This window comes from Mugil cephalus, chromosome 9 (assembly GCF_022458985.1).
Source record: "Mugil cephalus isolate CIBA_MC_2020 chromosome 9, CIBA_Mcephalus_1.1, whole genome shotgun sequence".
Classification (NCBI taxonomy): Eukaryota; Metazoa; Chordata; class Actinopteri; order Mugiliformes; family Mugilidae; genus Mugil; species Mugil cephalus.
The window spans coordinates 2,393,902-2,411,225 of NC_061778.1; the positions used below are offsets into that span (position 1 = coordinate 2,393,902).

Consider the following 17,324-nt stretch of genomic DNA (forward strand, 5'->3'; position numbering starts at 1 on the left):
GGTGGTAGGTTAAAAGACACAGGTGTTCTTAAGTCTTTGGGTAGAATTTTCAGTCTTCTGAGGTAGGTCCCCATCCAGAATCTTGTCATCGCCGCTGTCTTGAGATTCCTGGATGGGTCTGTGGCATTTGCAATATGGAGTGAAGTGTATCTGCTTCCGAGAAACAGACGTAAGTCAGGTACTCCCTTGCCTCCTTTTTCCTTTTGTTTCTTCATTTGGTGTCTCCTCAGTCTTTCCCATTTTGATCCCCATATGAAGTAAAAAATGGCCCGATCTAGATTTAAAAGCACATTTCTAGGCGGGGTAAAAACAGAACTGATTAGTAAAAGTAAGGGTAAAATCACAGCTTTAATGATTAAAACCTTCCCTTCTATCGTCAGTCCTCTAAGTCCCCAAAATCCTAGTCTTTGTCTAACTTTCCCTACCACGTCTGTCCAATTTGCATTCCCTCCTCCCTCCCTGTCAAATTTTATACCCAATATTTTCTGGTTTTCCTGTGTCTGAGTCACATCGAGTCCTGTTTTCTCTGTCTGCGTCCATGCTCCGTAAAATTGTGCTTGAGTTTTTTCTCTGTTCAGTCTTGAGCCAGAGGCTTGTCCAAACCAGTCTGTCAAGTCTAGAGTCCTGTTCACAGATAAAAGGTCAGTGCATAAAATGTTTATGTCGTCCATGTACAAAATGCACTTGGTGGTGAGTCCCCCGCTTCCCGGAATTCCCACTCCATTGATTCTTTTGTCCCTTCTCAAGATCTGTGCCAATGGTTCTATACAAACCACATAAGAGAGGGCAGATAACGGACAGCCCTGACGGACACCGCAGTTAATATCGACTGCTTTTGTAAGATGCCCATTAACTAGAAATCTGCTGCTAATCCCCCGGTACAACAGTCCCACCCACGTTATAAACCTCTCTGGGAAGCCCATTTTTTGCAGTACCTTAAAAAGGTACTGGTGCGAGACTCGATCAAAGGCTTTCTCAAAGTCTAAATTTAGGACTACTAGCCGAATGTTTCTGTCTCTCGTAACAGATGGTGTCTCGGATCAGTACCAGGCCGTCTGTGATCCTCCTCCCCGGTTTGGCACAGACTTGATCCGGGTGAATCAAGTCCTCTAAAACCATGCTCATCCATGTCGCTAAAAGTTTGCTAAAAAGTTTACAGTCAGAGTTTAAGAGCGTGATCTGTCTCCAGTTCTTCAGGTCTGTTTTGTCTTTGTCTTTGTGGAGGAGTGTCACTGCCCCTACTCTAAAACTGTCAGGTAAAAGGTCCAGCCGTTCAAAGTCTTTAAAAACAACAAGCAGGTCAGGTGCTAAAATGTCCCAGAACGTTTGATAAAATTCACAGGGAAGTCCGTCAGGGCCTGGGGACTTCCCTCTCCTAAAACTCAAGATGCCTGGTTTAACTCTTCGAGGGTAAAATCTTGAGTTAAAATCACACTGTCTGTAACTGTCCGGTCAATGAAATCTAAAACTTCAGTCATTATATCATTCTCAACAGCTTTTTCCTTGTACAGATTTTCGTAAACATTGAGGACCACTTGTTGGGCCTCATCTATAGTACCTGCTAGGCTACCATTTGCTTTTTTAAGTTTTAGGATATTCCCTCCCTTATTCATTAACTTTTTGAAAAAGTACCTTGTGCATTTTTCTCCCTCTTCTATTTCTTGTTCTCTGCTTTGAAGAATAATTCCTTTACTTTGAAGTTTTTACTTGCTTTATTTCATCATTAATATTTAACCCATGTTTATTTAATTCAAAATACCGTTGAAGTCGTTTTTGCAGTCCCATCATGCATCTGTTTTCTTTGTACTTTTTTCTTTTCCCTGCTCGTCTAAAAAAAGTCTGGGTCCTCCCTTTAACCATTTCCCACCAGTGTGCTCGTGAGTTGTATAAGTCCTGAAGGGTCTGCCACTCTCTATATTGCTCCCTATACCGACTAACTATGTCTTTGTCTTCTAGGAGGGAGCAATTGAGTTTCCACAGACCTCTTCCTGGTGTCACACCCAAAGTGAGTGATAATGTGCAAGATAGCATTTGGTGATCAGAGAAGAAAACAGGTGTCAATGCTGCATCCCTGGAGAGGAGATTAAAATGGCCACTCCATCATTTCTGTTGTAATTTGACCCGCTCCATATTGATTTCCCTGACCACATGCCCTCCTATTGTTAGTGTTTAAAATATAGTATGCAGCATTCTTGTAATAAAAATACATCTGACTTATAAGAACTAAGAAATGATAAAACACTCTGTGCTCTAACTCTCGACTTTACACTTCTCACATTTATGGTTGAGAAGGTAATTGCCATGAGTATTGTTAAAATAAACAGGTTTGACATTTTAAAAGACTAAAATGTTATGACGAGTGGTTTTGAACTAAAACACAGTGTTAGTTAATTTCTTGTGAATGGAGCTCCTCCTTCACTTCCACAGACTGAGAGTGAAGTGGTTGAGCCCCATTCCCCCGTCGACGTCTAGGTGGGGGCCGTTGCTGCAATGTTGCGTTTAGCTTTGTGTCTTTCGGGTTGATTGTAGAGCAATATTTAAAAAAGAGACCTCATTGGGTGAATCGGAGGGGAAGATTCTTGACCCACCAGAAGAATCTTCAGAGAATCTTCTGATGCAGTCTCAACCCTTCCCCTCTTCTCTGAGTTTTCAAGAGACTCAGAGGACAATTCTGATGCAAGCCTCTTAGAAGGTTGGGCATCGGGGAGGGGTTCATCTTGGCTTTCTTGATTGTCATGTCCACCAGTGGGTCCACCCTCCACCTGACCCATCTCCTCTGTTTCAGTGCTAGTCGGTGGGGGTGGACCATGCCCCTCCCCTTCTTCCACATCTCCACCAATGACGGGTTTTGGCGGGAGATTTGAAATTTCCGGCTCCGCCCCTTCAATCAGCTCTGTCACCGTCTCTCTCATTCCGCCATTTTGTACCATGTCCTTTTGTTTTGTCAGTTTCAACTTGTTGGCAAAAGATTTTGGGCAATCTCTGAACAGGTGGTCTCCCTCTCCACAGAGATTGCACTTTCTGCCATTGGTGCACTCCTCAAAGGTGTGCCCAATTTCTCTACATTTCCCACAAACGATTTTATCACATGCCTCTACCAGGTGCCCATGCTCACCACACTTGCGGCAGAGCTTGGGCTGTCCCTGGTAGTGGATATAGCCCCTGTTTTCACCAAGAACTATCATTGATGGTAGATGTTTCAGGCCCTGGAAGCCTGGGGGTCCTGCCATTGTTGAATGGGTACCCTCCAGGCACAGTTCCAGATGCCGTCCTCATCCTTAACCTTGGTAGCCTGGCCTTTAACAGTGCAAAATCTTCCCAGCCATGAGCAAATGTCCTCAGCATTTACTGTTTCATTGAACATTCTAACAATAACCGTTTTCAGGCTATTATCAGTCAGTTTCTCCACATTAAAAGCCGAGAACTGGGATTTCACATTTTCGTACCTTATCCAAAAGTCACGGAGTAACAATGCTGAACGAAAGCTTACGTCAAAGCCCTTGTTAAAGGGTAAGGTCAGAATACAGTTGAGGTCGTCTGCGGTAAACTTCAGGGTCTTTTTATTAGATTCCGTGAGAAGTCAAGTCTTGACATCCCCACGTGTTTTCCATCAACCTCCTTCGAAGAGAAGCGGACACTGTGGTGCCTCCGTGTGCCGGCATAGCTGGCCGACATTTTGGAGGCACCACCAGCTTGGGGTGCTAAAAGACAGCTATAAAATGTTTCTAACAAACAACTGGATTAAAACAATAAAACCAAATAAATAACAATAAATTAGTGCAAAACTTACCTTGTGTGCAAAAGACGCAAGAAAATGAACTACTTTATCCGTAAGGATGCAGCTGTAATAAACAGATGAACCCTTAAACTAGACAAAGTTGTGCAATTATGTTCTCCAAAACGTTGGCGTAAAGCTATGTCACAGAGACAATCACTTTCACCACCCTGAGGAGCGATCGCAGTCTTAGCCAAAAGGCCGAGAAGCGATACCCGCAATGGGTTGGAGGAAATGTGGCCATTCCTGGCACCATCAGTCTCACTCCTGGTGTAAATATATTTATCTTCAGTGACGCCACCTCTCAGTGAGATCAACACTAAACACTCAGTAGATGAACAACAACCCCACGATACAGAACCCACAACATGTCTCATATTATAACACATGGTTGTTTAATGTGTTTTCATGGCTTTCAGGTCATGCGTTTACACTCTCATCCAATAAGATTTAAGAACATATCGAGGGTTTGGAGCCAGAAGGCGTAAGTGGCATTTTGGGCGAATATGAGTTCTATAACATCAAAATAAAAGTCTTGATGAGCTCTATCCAATGGTGCCAAAAAGACCTATCTGAGATCAAATTGCATTGAATTATCCAACAAAACAATATAGACCTAACACAAAAGTGTCAGTAATGTTTGGAGCCAGAAGGGCGTAAGTCCTTAGTTACGCCCTTCTGGCTCTGAAAAATGTAGGTGTAGGATGTAGGACCACATGTTAATTCAGAAGTGTAGTTGGTGCCCTTAAACTGCATTCAAAATAGCTGACACAATTGCAGACATGGAACTGTCTGAGGCAGAAAAGATTTTGATTAATATTATAAAACATACTATTGAATCCTATATTGAAGAAGTTAAGTCAGAGTTGGTTTTGAATGTATTTCATCACAAGTGTGATCATGCTAAGACATAATCATGCCTTGAAAGCCTTCCCTTGTTAGCCTAACTTGTTAGCCTTGTTAGACCTTGTTAGACTAACATGGCTAACATTAATCCCGTTGTTTTGGTCTGATCTTGCAATGGGAGTATTCCTCACACATACAGTCCCCTCTAAAGGTATTGGAACAGCAAGGCAAGGCCTTTGCAAAGGCAAAAGCAAAGCAAGGCCCTTGCTTTTGGTTTTCACTGAAGACGATTTGGGTTCAAGATCAATAGAAGAGTATGAGACGAGTTCAGAATGTCAGCTTTTTGTCAGCCTGTTCCAGGTTTCAACCCAGGCCAAAAAATAGACTTGTCATGCAGAGTTATTTAATGTTTGAACAGTCAACCTGACGAGAAACACCTGTCAGTCACATGTTCCATTACTTTTGCTCACCTAAAACTGCTGTGGTGTAATACAAATGGTGATAAAAGCCGACATACTGAACTTTTCTCTCACACTCATATTTTGATCTTAAACCCAAATGTCTTCAGTGAACAACAAGGGAATTTGCCTGTTCCGATACTTTTGGGGGGAACCGTACGCACAATCTACAATGCTCTGACAGTGAGTAGAACTAAACAGACTAGTGAACAGAAAAGCAAATAAGACGCGACATTATTCTTTGGATGTGGTCAATGAATAGAAAAGTGAAATGAGTAAAAAGTGTATAGTATAGTATTGTACTATATAACTCATGATTTACCAATCAGAAGTGTGTTTAGCAAGTTCATTGACTTTTATTGCTCTGCACTGTTAAGCAGAAAAATGAAATGAGGAAAAAAAAGAATGTTAAAGTTAAAAGAAAATTAATTACTTATTCAAGTGTTAATTATTCAATTAATTCCCCTTTTACCAATTATTGTCTGCATTGTTCAGCAGATACGCCCAATATGTCCATAGAAGACTTGAAATGTTTGGTGCCAAAAAGGCGTATTTGACGTTTTTGCCATATTTTTGGATTTTAAAATGTTTTAGAACATGTTCATTGTGTTAATATGCTATAAGTTTATTCCTTAAATACTCATTCATATAAGAATGTTTGTGGTTTAACGTTAATAAATACAGTTGATTGAAGTGTGGTCAAAATTTTGTTTTGTCTCTCCTGTAAAATTTGTCAAATGCCACTTACGCCCTTCTGGCTCCAAACCCTCGATATGTGCTAATAATATTTGTTACTTGGAGCAAATGTGGGCCATAATTTTCTAAATATGTCCGGTATCAATAGAAATAGACTTAAAGAGAATCTAAATCAACGCTGTAAGTTATAATAAAAGTACTTTTTAGTACATTAAACATTACATTGTCTCAATGGTCATTAATGAACTGAGCTGTGTCGCCATCTTGTGGACAACGTGGGAACTATTTGACTTTCCTCGTTCTGGTTAAACTCTTTTATGAAGAAAAATAAATAGAGAATAGTTAATGTACAGTTTCCACAAAGGTAGTTATTAGACTGTATTCATGTCCATAGTAACGCAGATCCACATTAGATAAAGCACTTGTTCCTGTTTTAAAATGATTTATACATTTTTAAATCATTTGGCAACTCTGACACTAGTTACAGCTCAGTTTAAACTGAGACATTGTAGCTGATACTGAAACATTACAGAAATAGATCAGACTAATTAAATGCTAATCAAATGTCTCTCTTGATATTTTGTTAGAGATGAGATTTCTTTTAAACAGTTGATCAGGGGAGAGCGCGAACGCAGTCCCCCACTACCAGAAATTATGCAGTCGAGATTCCCACATTTGGGGAATTCGCAGGGGTCAGCACAGCCCGGAGTGCAATGGCTGAGCCTCGCCCTGGGTGAACCGCCTTCTTGATCACGGTATCTCCCCTGCCAGGTAAGTATGAGTTGTACAAGTCACAGACTGGGGGCTCATTCACAGACACACCGTGTTGACTGATGGTGCTGACAATCTACACCTCAACACAACCAGGTCCTACAGATGCTGTCACTCTGCATGTATACAATACACAAGAGACGATTTAGGAGAGAATCTGACTAAGATTATTAACATTTTATTTCAAATAGACGTCGATTTTTCCTCTTTCTCCCACCATGCAATGCTGCTGTATTATCATATCAGAAGCCCCCCCAGTCTCCTGTTTTTAAACTAGTTTCCCCTCTTACTAATAACTATAACTACTAACAACCAAACCACATGTTGAAGAGAACCAGAGCTAAATCAAACTGCAGCCACAATGTTTGACCATCAGATATTCAGAGAAATATAATAAAATGACACTATTAGGTTCATTTTTTCCCGCCTCACTTCACTTCCTGGTTCTTCTTCTTCTGGTGTTTGGCCACTAACAGACCTGCTGCTGCCACCTAGTGTCTGTAGAGTGAACTACACTGGCTGGAACAACAGGATCTTATTTAACCTTTGTGTCTGTACATAACTGTTAAGTTGTTTCCTTGCCTATTTTCCCTTTTCAATATATTTATTACTCATACTACATCTGCAATATAAATATATAATTCCTGTAAGTCTTACTCATACAGTCATGTTCCTCCCTACATACTTCCATTGTTCTATATTTAATGTTTTTGACCTAAAAGTGTGTTGTACTTGCTGCTCACTGTGTTTTCTGAGAACACAAGACTCATCAAACTAAGCATACTAACTTCTGGAGCAATGCAAAATACAGTACATGCTGACACACATCCCTTACTATGTATAGTATTTTGTTTTCCACATGTAGAGGGGGGTGCACCGTTCCTGGAGGTACTGCAATACCAGGTCGATGCGTGGAGTGGACGGAGCAAGCCCCTATTCCATCTCCCTGTTCCAAAAATCAATTTAATATATGGTCCCCGGGTAGGGGACATATCAGATATTAAACTGATAAGAACAGATACTACACTTGATCTTAGCCAAAAGGCCGAGAAGCGATACCCACAATGGGTTGGAGGAAATGTGGCCATTCCTTGCACCATCAGTCTCACTCCTGGTGTAAATATATTTATCTTCAGTGACGCCACCTCTCAGTGAGATCAACACTAAACACTCAGTAGATGAACAACCCCACGATACAGAACCCACAACATGTCTCATATTAACAACACATGGTTGTTTAATGTGTTTTCAAGTTATGCTTTTGGGTCATGTGTCAAACTCCCGACCAATAAGATTCAAGAACATAAGAACTAATAATATTTGCTGCTAGGAGCGAATGTGGGCCATAATTTTCCAAAAACACCTTATATCACTAGAATTAGACTTAAAGCGAATCTAAAACAAAGCTGTAAATTTTAACAATAGTACATTTTTTATGTACAGGTAGCTACAGGTCGTCAGGCCAATTTTCCACACCTGGGGGTGTATGGGGGAAAAGGCATTTAACTAATGATTGAACTAAGTGACTGCTCCCCAACTCTTTTTTAGTAGTGGTGGGCAGATTGATCCAAATATGGATAATAATGTTCAACGAATTGAATTCCAAGCTTGTTTCAGTTTCTCTCTTGTATGACATAAGTGATAATTTTTAGAATTTATTCAAAAACAAATAAGTCTACTGAAGGGAGAGGTTTACGTCCCTCGAAAAATTGTTTGCATTTGTTCTGAAGTGACAATTTTGTTTTGTTTGTGGACCAAAACCTTTATTGTGAACATTTAGTATTTTTTATTTACTTGTAAACCACATTCTGTATTGGATTTTAACTGATTATTGATACAAATGAAACCATAAAAGCCTGAATGATGATGCACCCGCCTTAATTATTAAAACATATTGATATCTGTATTATTGTGGTATGGGATTGATACCAAATCAAACACTATACAGCTCTTACTTAAGAAAAAAAATCTAAATTTTAAAATCAATTGATTTTATTTCACATTTTGTCAGGGGAGAGCGCGAACGCAGTCCCCCACTACCAGAAATTATGCAGTCGAGATTCCCACATTTGGGGAATTCGCAGGGGTCAGCACAGCCCGGAGTGCAATGGCTGAGCCTCGCCCTGGGTGAACCGCCTTCTTGATCACGGTATCTCCCCTGCCAGGTAAGTATGAGTTGTACAAGTCACAGACTGGGGGGTCATTCACAGACACACCGTGTTGACTGATGGTGCTGACAATCTACACCTCAACACAACCAGGTCCTACAGATGCTGTCACTCTGCATGTTTACAATACACAAGAGACGATTTAGGAGAGAATCTGACTAAGATTATTAACATTTTATTTCAAATAGATGTCGATTTTTCCTCTTTCTCCCACCATGCAATGCTGCTGTATTATCGAAAGCTACACCCAGTCTCCTGTTTTTAAAGTAGTTTCCCCTCTTACTAATAACTATAACTACTAACAGCCAAACCACATGTTGAAGAGAACCAGAGCTAAATCAAACTGCAGCCACAATGTTTGACCATCAGATATTCAGAGAAATATATTAAATGACACTATTAGGTTCATTTTTTCCCGCCTCACTTCCTTTGTGTCTGTACATAACTGTTAAGTCAGTTATTTCATTGCCTATTTTCCATATATTTATTACTCATACTACATCTGCAATATAAATATATAATTCCTGTAAGTCTTACTCATACTGTCATGTTCCTCCTTCCATACATTCTTTGCACTGTTCAATATTTATTTCAGGTTTTTTGTCCTAAAGTGTGTTGTACTTGCTGCTTATTGTCTTCCATTATAGTGCCAGACATTGAAGATTTCTGAGTCTCAATGTTGTACAGAAGCATGATCGTATTTGGGCAGTTCAATAATATAGACTAAAAGAAAATCAATACTATTGTTTTTCTTTTTCACACATGTAGAGGAGGGTGCACCGTTCCTGGAGGTACTGCAATACCAGGTCGAGGCGTGGAGTGGACGGAGCAAGCCCCTATTCCATCTCCCTGTTCTAAAAATCAATTTAATATATGGTCCCCGGGTAGGGGACATATCAGATATTAAACTGATAAGAACAGATACTACACTTGATCTTAGCCAAAAGGCCGAGAAGCGATACCCACAATGGGTTGGAGGAAATGTGGCCATTCCTTGCACCATCAGTCTCACTCCTGGTGTAAATATATTTATCTTCAGTGACGCCACCTCTCAGTGAGATCAACACTAAACACTCAGTAGATGAACAACCCCACGATACAGAACCCACAACATGTCTCATATTAACAACACATGGTTGTTTAATATGTTTTCAAGTTATGCTTTTGGGTCATGTGTCAAATTCCCGACCAATAAGATTCAAGAACATAAGAACTAATAATATTTGCTGCTAGGAGCGAATGTGGGCCATAATTTTCCAAAAACACCTTATATCACTAGAATCAGGCTTAAAGCGAATCTAAAACAAAGCTGTAAATTTTAACAATAGTACATTTTTTATGTACAGGTAGCTACAGGTCGTCAGGCCAATTTTCCACACCAGGGGGTGTATTAGGGAAAAAGCATTTAACTGATGATTGAACTAAGTGGCTGCTCCCCAACTCTTTTTTAGTAGTGGTGGGCGGATTGATCCAAATATGGATAATAATGTTCAACAAAATGAAATCCAAGCTTGTTTCAGTTTCTCTCTTGTATGACCTAAGTGATAATTTTTTACACTCTATTCAAAAACAAATAAGTCTACTGAAGGGAGAGGTTTACGTCCCTCGAAAAATTATTTGCATTTGTTCTGAAGTGACAATTTTGTTTTGTTTGTGGACCAAAACCTTTATTGTGATAATTAAGTATTTTTTTTATTTACTTGAAAACCACATTCTGTGAATAATGATGCACCCGCCTTAATTGGTGAAACGTATCAATATCAGCAATAGTGGCTCTGTATTTATGTGGTATGGGATTAACACCAAATATAACAGTATAAACTTTTATCACTAAATTCCAAACCTTAAATTCCCCAGTTTATTTTCTTTTAACATATGATCAGGGGAGAGCGCGAACGCAGTCCCCCACTACCAGAAATTATGCAGTCGAGATTCCCACATTTGGGGAATTCGCAGGGGTCAGCACAGCCCGGAGTGCAATGGCTGAGCCTCGCCCTGGATGAACCGCCTTCTTGATCACGGTATCTCCCCTGCCAGGTAAGTATGAGTTGTACAAGTCACAGACTGGGGGGTCATTCACAGACACACCGTGTTGACTGATGGTGCTGACAATCTACACCTCAACACAACCAGGTCCTACAGATGCTGTCACTCTGCATGTTTACAATACACAAGAGACGATTTAGGAGAGAATCTGACTAAGATTATTAACGTTTTATTTCAAATATACATCGTTTTTTCCTCTTTCTCCCATCATGCAATGCTGTATTAGCATATCAGAAGCCCCCCCAGTCTCCTGTTTTTAAACTAGTTTCCCCTCTTACTAATAACTATAACTACTAACAGCCAAACCACATGTTGAAGAGAACCAGAGCTAAATCAAACTGCAGCCACAATGTTTGACCATCAGATATTCAGAGAAATATAATAAATGCCACTAATCGTTTTTTCCCCCCCTCACTTCCTGGTTCTTCTTCTTCTGGTGTTGGGCCACTAACAGACCTGCTGCTGCCACCTAGTGCTCTAGAGAGCGAACTACACGGTCTTAAACAACAAGATCTTATTTCATGCTTGTGCCTGTAAATAATTACTAAGTCAGCTATTGCCTGTTTTCCTTTCCTTCGTCAACATATTTATTACCCATACTACACCCGATATATATAAATATATTATTCCTGTAAGTGTTACTCATACAGTTATGTTCCTCCCTACATACATATTTCCATTGATCTATATTTAATGTTTAAAAGTGTGTTGTACTTGCTGCTTATTGTCTTCCATTATCCTTCTTGGACAATCGAAGTTTTCTGTATTTCAATGTTGTATAGGACATAATTCAAGTGTCATGATCATCATTTTTGGAAGCCGTTGAAAAGTAGCTAATGTCTATCGCTATCTACATTGATCTAATAAATGTTGTATTTTGTTTTCCACATGTAGAGGGGGGTGCACCGTTCCTGGAGGTACTGCAATACCAGGTCGATGCGTGGAGTGGACGGAGCAAGCCCCTATTCCATCTCCCTGTTCCAAAAATCAATTTAATATATGGTCCCCGGGTAGGGGACGTATCAGATATTAAACTGATAAGAACAGATACTACACTTGATCTTAGCCAAAAGGCCGAGAAGCGATGCCCACAATGGGTTGGAGGAAATGTGGCCATTCCTGGCACCATCAGTCTCACTCATGGTTTTAGAAGCTGAATACCAATTCTTCTTTGGAAGGGAAGGGGCTCATCTAATAACGACGTATAATTACAAACATGCACCTCTAGTGCCGTGTTGCTGCGCTAAATTAACTAAACTAGTCTCACCACGTTTGTATTCTTGTGCCTTCCGCATCACGTGGTACGCGATAGTCCAATAGGAAGCAGAAAGGTACGCACACAAGTAAACTACATTTCCTTTACATGCACGCTGAATAAATGCAGTATGTCGCATTCATTTGTGCGGGTAAACAGTTTTTCACTTAAGTGTGACGGTGTGGAATAAACATTTAGCAGGAAACCAACACTTTAGCGGATCTTCCGCCACAACAAATAAAGCTCCTATAGCAGTCTCTGGCGGACACACGAGCTAACTACATAATACAACAACTGATGCTCTCAACCACCCACTAAGTATAAGAAGAAGAATTAAAAAAAACGCCGAAAAAGAGTTTGGTCGCTTTTTAACTCGGGAGCAATAAAAAGCAGAAAATATAGCAGTGTGAAGATAATTAACAACTATAGCATGAGTACGTAGCACGGAATTGAATGTATTTGTTACGATGAGGGGGGGAAGTCGCACTTAAAACAGTAAATAAATAAGTAAATAGTGCCTTAAGTGACTTAATTACACCGTCTTGGCTTTAGTTTTGGTGTGGTTATCTTCAAACACGTAATGGCTGCTTTGAGTCCAACCACCTCAACATGGCGACCAATAGAAATGAGCCGAAAACAGAGCAGCTAGCGCTCAACACGGTCACTAAAATTAATATTATTTTGTTCACATCCAAGTTCTTTAAACTTCCACTTTCTTGTATGTTGAACGGACATACATTATTACATTTACCTTTGAGTACATCAGGTAAGTTACAGGGTTACGACCCGAGGAACCAATTTGGTAACTCGTTAAAGTTAGCTTAGCCACGACGCGCCCGCAGCTTCAAAAACTCAAAATAGACAACAAGAAATTGCAGAATTCCCGCAACTGTTACTGGAACCATCGATACATGACACCAATTTAACTACAACATACATTAGCCAATAAAAAACAACTTACGGTAGGTTTTTCACTCTCCAACAAATTATAACTAGCTAGCTGCTAGCTGCTAACCGCTAGAAGCTCGCTGAGCGTTCCATGGATGACCGTTACGGAACGCGCATGTGATCATGCGCAGATTGATCTTGAACCTGTCGAGTAGCCAACTAAGTTTAACGGTTAAATTAAAAAATAAAATTAAAATAAAACACACACATATATATATAATTATTATTATTATTACAAATCATTACTTAAATTTCGAGATTTCAATACAAATCTAGCATAATTGGTTTAAATTTCTTTTAAAAAGAAAAAATTATCACATTTTTTGAACAAATCTTTATTGACGCATTTTCACTGTTACAAAATAACAACAAATGTATTCAATCAGGTAAATAACACAGTTCAAATCACATCAATAAAGAAACAATCATATTTTTTTTTTATTTAGTTATTGTAATTATCAAATACGTACATGATTATACCATAGAGTGTAAAAAGAGTCTTAAGATGCATCTTAGTTACATTATAGAAAAACAGAAAAATAAAACAGAAACTAGCAAGGAATAATTAGAAAGGGGCAGCTTGTGTGTTTGTGTTTCTTGATCCACACATATGAAAACACACTTCCTGTTTGACACGTTTTTAACAGGTGTGTTACTGCATGAATATCGACTGACTAAACACGTCCTAGTTTCATTTGGTGCTGGTGAGTCTGCGTATGCACAGGTGGGTGTCTGTAGAGCGGTAAATTGAGAAGGAAACGCCACGTTTTTGCCTCACTGTTTAGCCCTCAGGTGTGTTTTGTGTGTGTGTGTGTGTGTGTTTATGATCAAACAGACTTGGAGTGTATGTTTGCTCTGTAATCTCTGGCTCAACCTGTCTGATAGGTGTGGGCTGGCTGGCACTGACTTGCGCAGGTATGAGGAGTAGGAAGAGCAATCCAGCACAGTCTTGAGAGAGGAGGGAAACGGATTCACACACACACACAAACACACACACAAAAAAAAAAAATCCTCACACACAAAGAGGCAACGGGACAGAGGAAGAGGAAACGTTGGGAACCAGGAAAAGCTGCAGCGGAGAAGAGCAAACACAAAAGGAGAGTGTTTCAGAATGTGAAATAAGCTGGAGGAGATTCTTTTACTGCAGTTTCGACAAATGGATGTTGGATTCTAATGTGGCATTTCAGGCTCTGGGATGTACAAGATGTGGCTGTGTTTCTCAGCATCGCATTATATATGTGCCACCTAGGTAAGCGTTTAAAGTCTAACTTTCTCTTTCTTTTCTCCTTTTTTTTTTTTTACTTATCTTGTCTTATGTCCACATCAGGGAAATAACCGGTGTTATTCATGACGACGGCTGCATTCATGCAGGTCTGGCTTTGGTGTGTGGCGGTTAATTTGCCACAGCCATCATTTAATACACCTGCACTATCCGCGCTGTGAAGAGTTAAAATGTCCGCCGTGAAGTGGTGTCCGAAGGCATGTTCGTACGTCATTCCAGCCGTGTGTTTGTTTAGGGCTAAACACATAGGATGAGGGTCCGGCCCTTTCAGCAGAAACTCAAACCGAGAACCAGGCACGGCTGCAAACTGACTGGGAAACAAAACTCTCAAGGTTTTTTTTTCTCGGGTTCTTTGTTTTAACTTGCCTGACGAAGCTGCTCCTCAACACAGTCACGTATTGTGCACATGACTGTGTATAAAACCGCGTAACCACCAGATTAACCCCGAGGCACATTCACGCTTCATTACACTGGAGAAAGTTAGAAATAGGAAGGAGGACGTTACCGTCCAACTCTACTTTGATAAAATAAAGTAATAAATAAAGAAACAGTAGAGGTGTAATTGAGAAAAAGCATTTATTTAATCATTTATTTAACGAGACGCACGGACAATTACTGCTTATTCACTATTTAACGTGAACACAAAGGCATCTTCATTCTTCACTACTCATGTTCTCATTTGAAATGTTTCACCTGTGATTTAAATACAAGAAGAACCTGATCTCCCGCTGACTCTCGCATGTGAAAATATTGAATGAGGGGGGTGCTGCAGCAGGCATGGCATTAACTCTCCTGCCTGCATTCACGATGAAACTTCTCAGCTAGTTCGACGAGTCTCATTCCTCCAGAAGAAGAGCTTTTGCAGTTTTGAGCGACCGGTAAAACAAAACATATCTGTCTCCATGCACCGCCGAAGAAAAATAATAATTACTGACACACCGCAGAAGAATGCACCACCTGTTTGCACTGGTCCTCATTTAGGAATGTTTAAAGAATACTTTATCAGGACGAATACAGAAACTAAGACGTGTAACCTCAGGAATTCCATCTATTTTAATATTAACAGAATGAAATGTGAACGTATCTCTTCTTCTCTTTCGCTTTCTAAGCCGGCGCCATTTCCATCCGCTCTCCCCAGAGGAGCCTGACCAGGTCCGTGCAGGAGGACGTGGACTTCTCAGTGGACATAACCTGCAGCGGGACCCCCACCATACAATGGACCTTCATGTCGGGGCTGGTGAGCCGCAGCATCGGCAGCTGGAAGCCGGGGGTTTACACCAACATCACGGCGGATTACAGCAGCAGAGTTCAGGCCCACGGCAACGGCTCCATGGGCCTGTCGGACCTCAGGCTGCAGGACGCCGGCTTCTACGTGGTCACGGTCACAGAGGAGACGGGAAACAGCAAAGACTTCGGCTTCGTCCTGAAAGTGAACGGTGAGTGGAGCCCGGTGGGTTATTACAAGGACAGTATTTATTTTCCCACTGTGCAACATAAACACTGATAGGACACTAACTACTTTTAATACTTTACTAACTATTTCTGCTGAAATACACACATGACACAACAAAGGATGTGAGAAGAGACGACGTCCATGTGGAATTTATGAGTTAGAACGAGAAGGTTTTACACTGTGTGGCCCTAAATGAAGGATGAAATTGTAGACTTCACTGTGTGTCATTGTGGTTCCAGTGGTCATGTGTTACTGTTTAATCTACTGGACCAACATGTAAATAAATGTGACATCGTATCTCACCGGCTTATTTAAAGTGTGTGTGTGTAAACTATTAACAGGATGTGAAGTTAAAGTGAAACCAGAAATCAATGAGGGACATTCAGGATACACAAAAGTCCAGAAAGTAAAGTTTATTTATTTATTTAAATGGAAATGATTCACGTCTTTTTATAGGAAGATGGTTATTTTTGAGGGATTCATTTAAAATCAGTTAATGAACATTCGCTCTGTTTTTCGTGTTGCATAAACTTCTGCAGGAGCACGATCAGCTACTTCCTGCAAATGTTCATCAGTAAACAACATGAGAATTATACTTTTTATACAAGAACTTCTCATTAATATGGAAATACAAGGTTTTAAATATTAGCAATTATTTGTAATTATGTACATCCATGTTTGCATCACTTTTTTTTTGCATGCTGTGCACATTTTGAAGTGCATCTGGTTTGTGTGTCTGTGCAGAGGTGCTGTATGAGGACCTCCAGTACCTGGTGGTCACTGCCCTGGCGCTCGCCTTCCTGGTCGGACTCCTCATGTTGTCCATGTGGCTGCTGGACAAGGGCTACAGGAAGTTTTTGGCTTGGAGACAAAGGAAACAGATGCCAGGTAAAGCAGCATGAACAGTAACATCAGCGATGAACTTTGCTCTGGGGACTGAAGATTAATCTCAGCACGTGGTAAAAGTCTTCTGAGTTATCAGGAAGACGCGCGTCTGCAGGCTAAATAAAAACAAGCCTTTTCTCTTTTTTAATAAACAAGCTCACGTGAACGACTGGTTTGCCCTGCAGGTCTGACTTTACTCAAACACTTTTCTTTCCCCAATTGTGTGAATGACATCAGCCTGGTTTTAATGGGCGTGAATGTGGGTTGAAGTTGTGTCTTTTGTGTCCACAGTGAGTGAGGGTGTGTTTGGGTACAAAGGTCCGTGAGGTTCCATTACAGCTTTCTGACACCAGCGTGTTTCTTTTTTAGATCTCGCACTGACAACGTTTAATCTTCTCTTTGTGCAGAAAACGACGCGACAGAGCTGCAACATCTGGACGGGACGGCGCCGTGAAAACAAGAGACGGATTTTTTAAAAAAATCTAGATGCTGTGTACATAAAAAAATAAGTTTTTAAATTCAGGTTCCTCACGGCGAAGACGACAGGACGTCAGCAGTGAAAACCTCAACCTTGTTTACATTTTCTACGGAACATTTGAAGCTCAACACTGCAGACGACACTGAATGAATGAATGAATGTAAATATATAACCAACGTCCCTCAAAAGCAATACAGACTGTATTTATTACCTAAGAACACGAGTGGTGTCACGTTCTTTTATTTAAATTGTTTTACATTATA

The 17,324-nt window shown here is 40.4% G+C and overlaps 1 protein-coding gene and 6 non-coding genes across 7 annotated transcripts; 1 reads left to right on the plus strand and 6 right to left on the minus strand.

Moving 5' to 3' along the window:
- Positions 1-6,389: 6,389 nt before the first annotated feature.
- On the minus strand, positions 6,390-6,554 carry LOC125014192. The gene has a single exon (XR_007113449.1). It is a non-coding gene; the product is annotated as a U1 spliceosomal RNA (small nuclear RNA).
- An 858-nt stretch (positions 6,555-7,412) lies between these two features.
- LOC125014203 lies at positions 7,413-7,603 on the minus strand. The gene has a single exon (XR_007113460.1). It is a non-coding gene; the product is annotated as a U2 spliceosomal RNA (small nuclear RNA).
- Positions 7,604-8,554: 951 nt separating this feature from the next.
- LOC125014193 lies at positions 8,555-8,719 on the minus strand. The gene has a single exon (XR_007113450.1). It is a non-coding gene; the product is annotated as a U1 spliceosomal RNA (small nuclear RNA).
- A 764-nt stretch (positions 8,720-9,483) lies between these two features.
- LOC125014223 lies at positions 9,484-9,674 on the minus strand. The gene has a single exon (XR_007113478.1). It is a non-coding gene; the product is annotated as a U2 spliceosomal RNA (small nuclear RNA).
- Positions 9,675-10,594: 920 nt separating this feature from the next.
- Positions 10,595-10,759, minus strand: LOC125014197. The gene has a single exon (XR_007113454.1). It is a non-coding gene; the product is annotated as a U1 spliceosomal RNA (small nuclear RNA).
- Positions 10,760-11,655: 896 nt separating this feature from the next.
- Positions 11,656-11,846, minus strand: LOC125014211. The gene has a single exon (XR_007113467.1). It is a non-coding gene; the product is annotated as a U2 spliceosomal RNA (small nuclear RNA).
- Positions 11,847-13,707: 1,861 nt separating this feature from the next.
- Positions 13,708-17,056, plus strand: LOC125013455 (V-set and transmembrane domain-containing protein 5). The gene is made up of 4 exons (XM_047594154.1): positions 13,708-14,212; positions 15,355-15,681; positions 16,443-16,586; positions 16,991-17,056. Exons 1-4 carry the CDS (start codon positions 14,137-14,139, stop codon positions 17,035-17,037), a joined length of 594 nt encoding a protein of 197 aa, XP_047450110.1. The 5' UTR covers positions 13,708-14,136; the 3' UTR covers positions 17,038-17,056.
- The last annotated feature ends 268 nt before the right edge of the window (positions 17,057-17,324 follow it).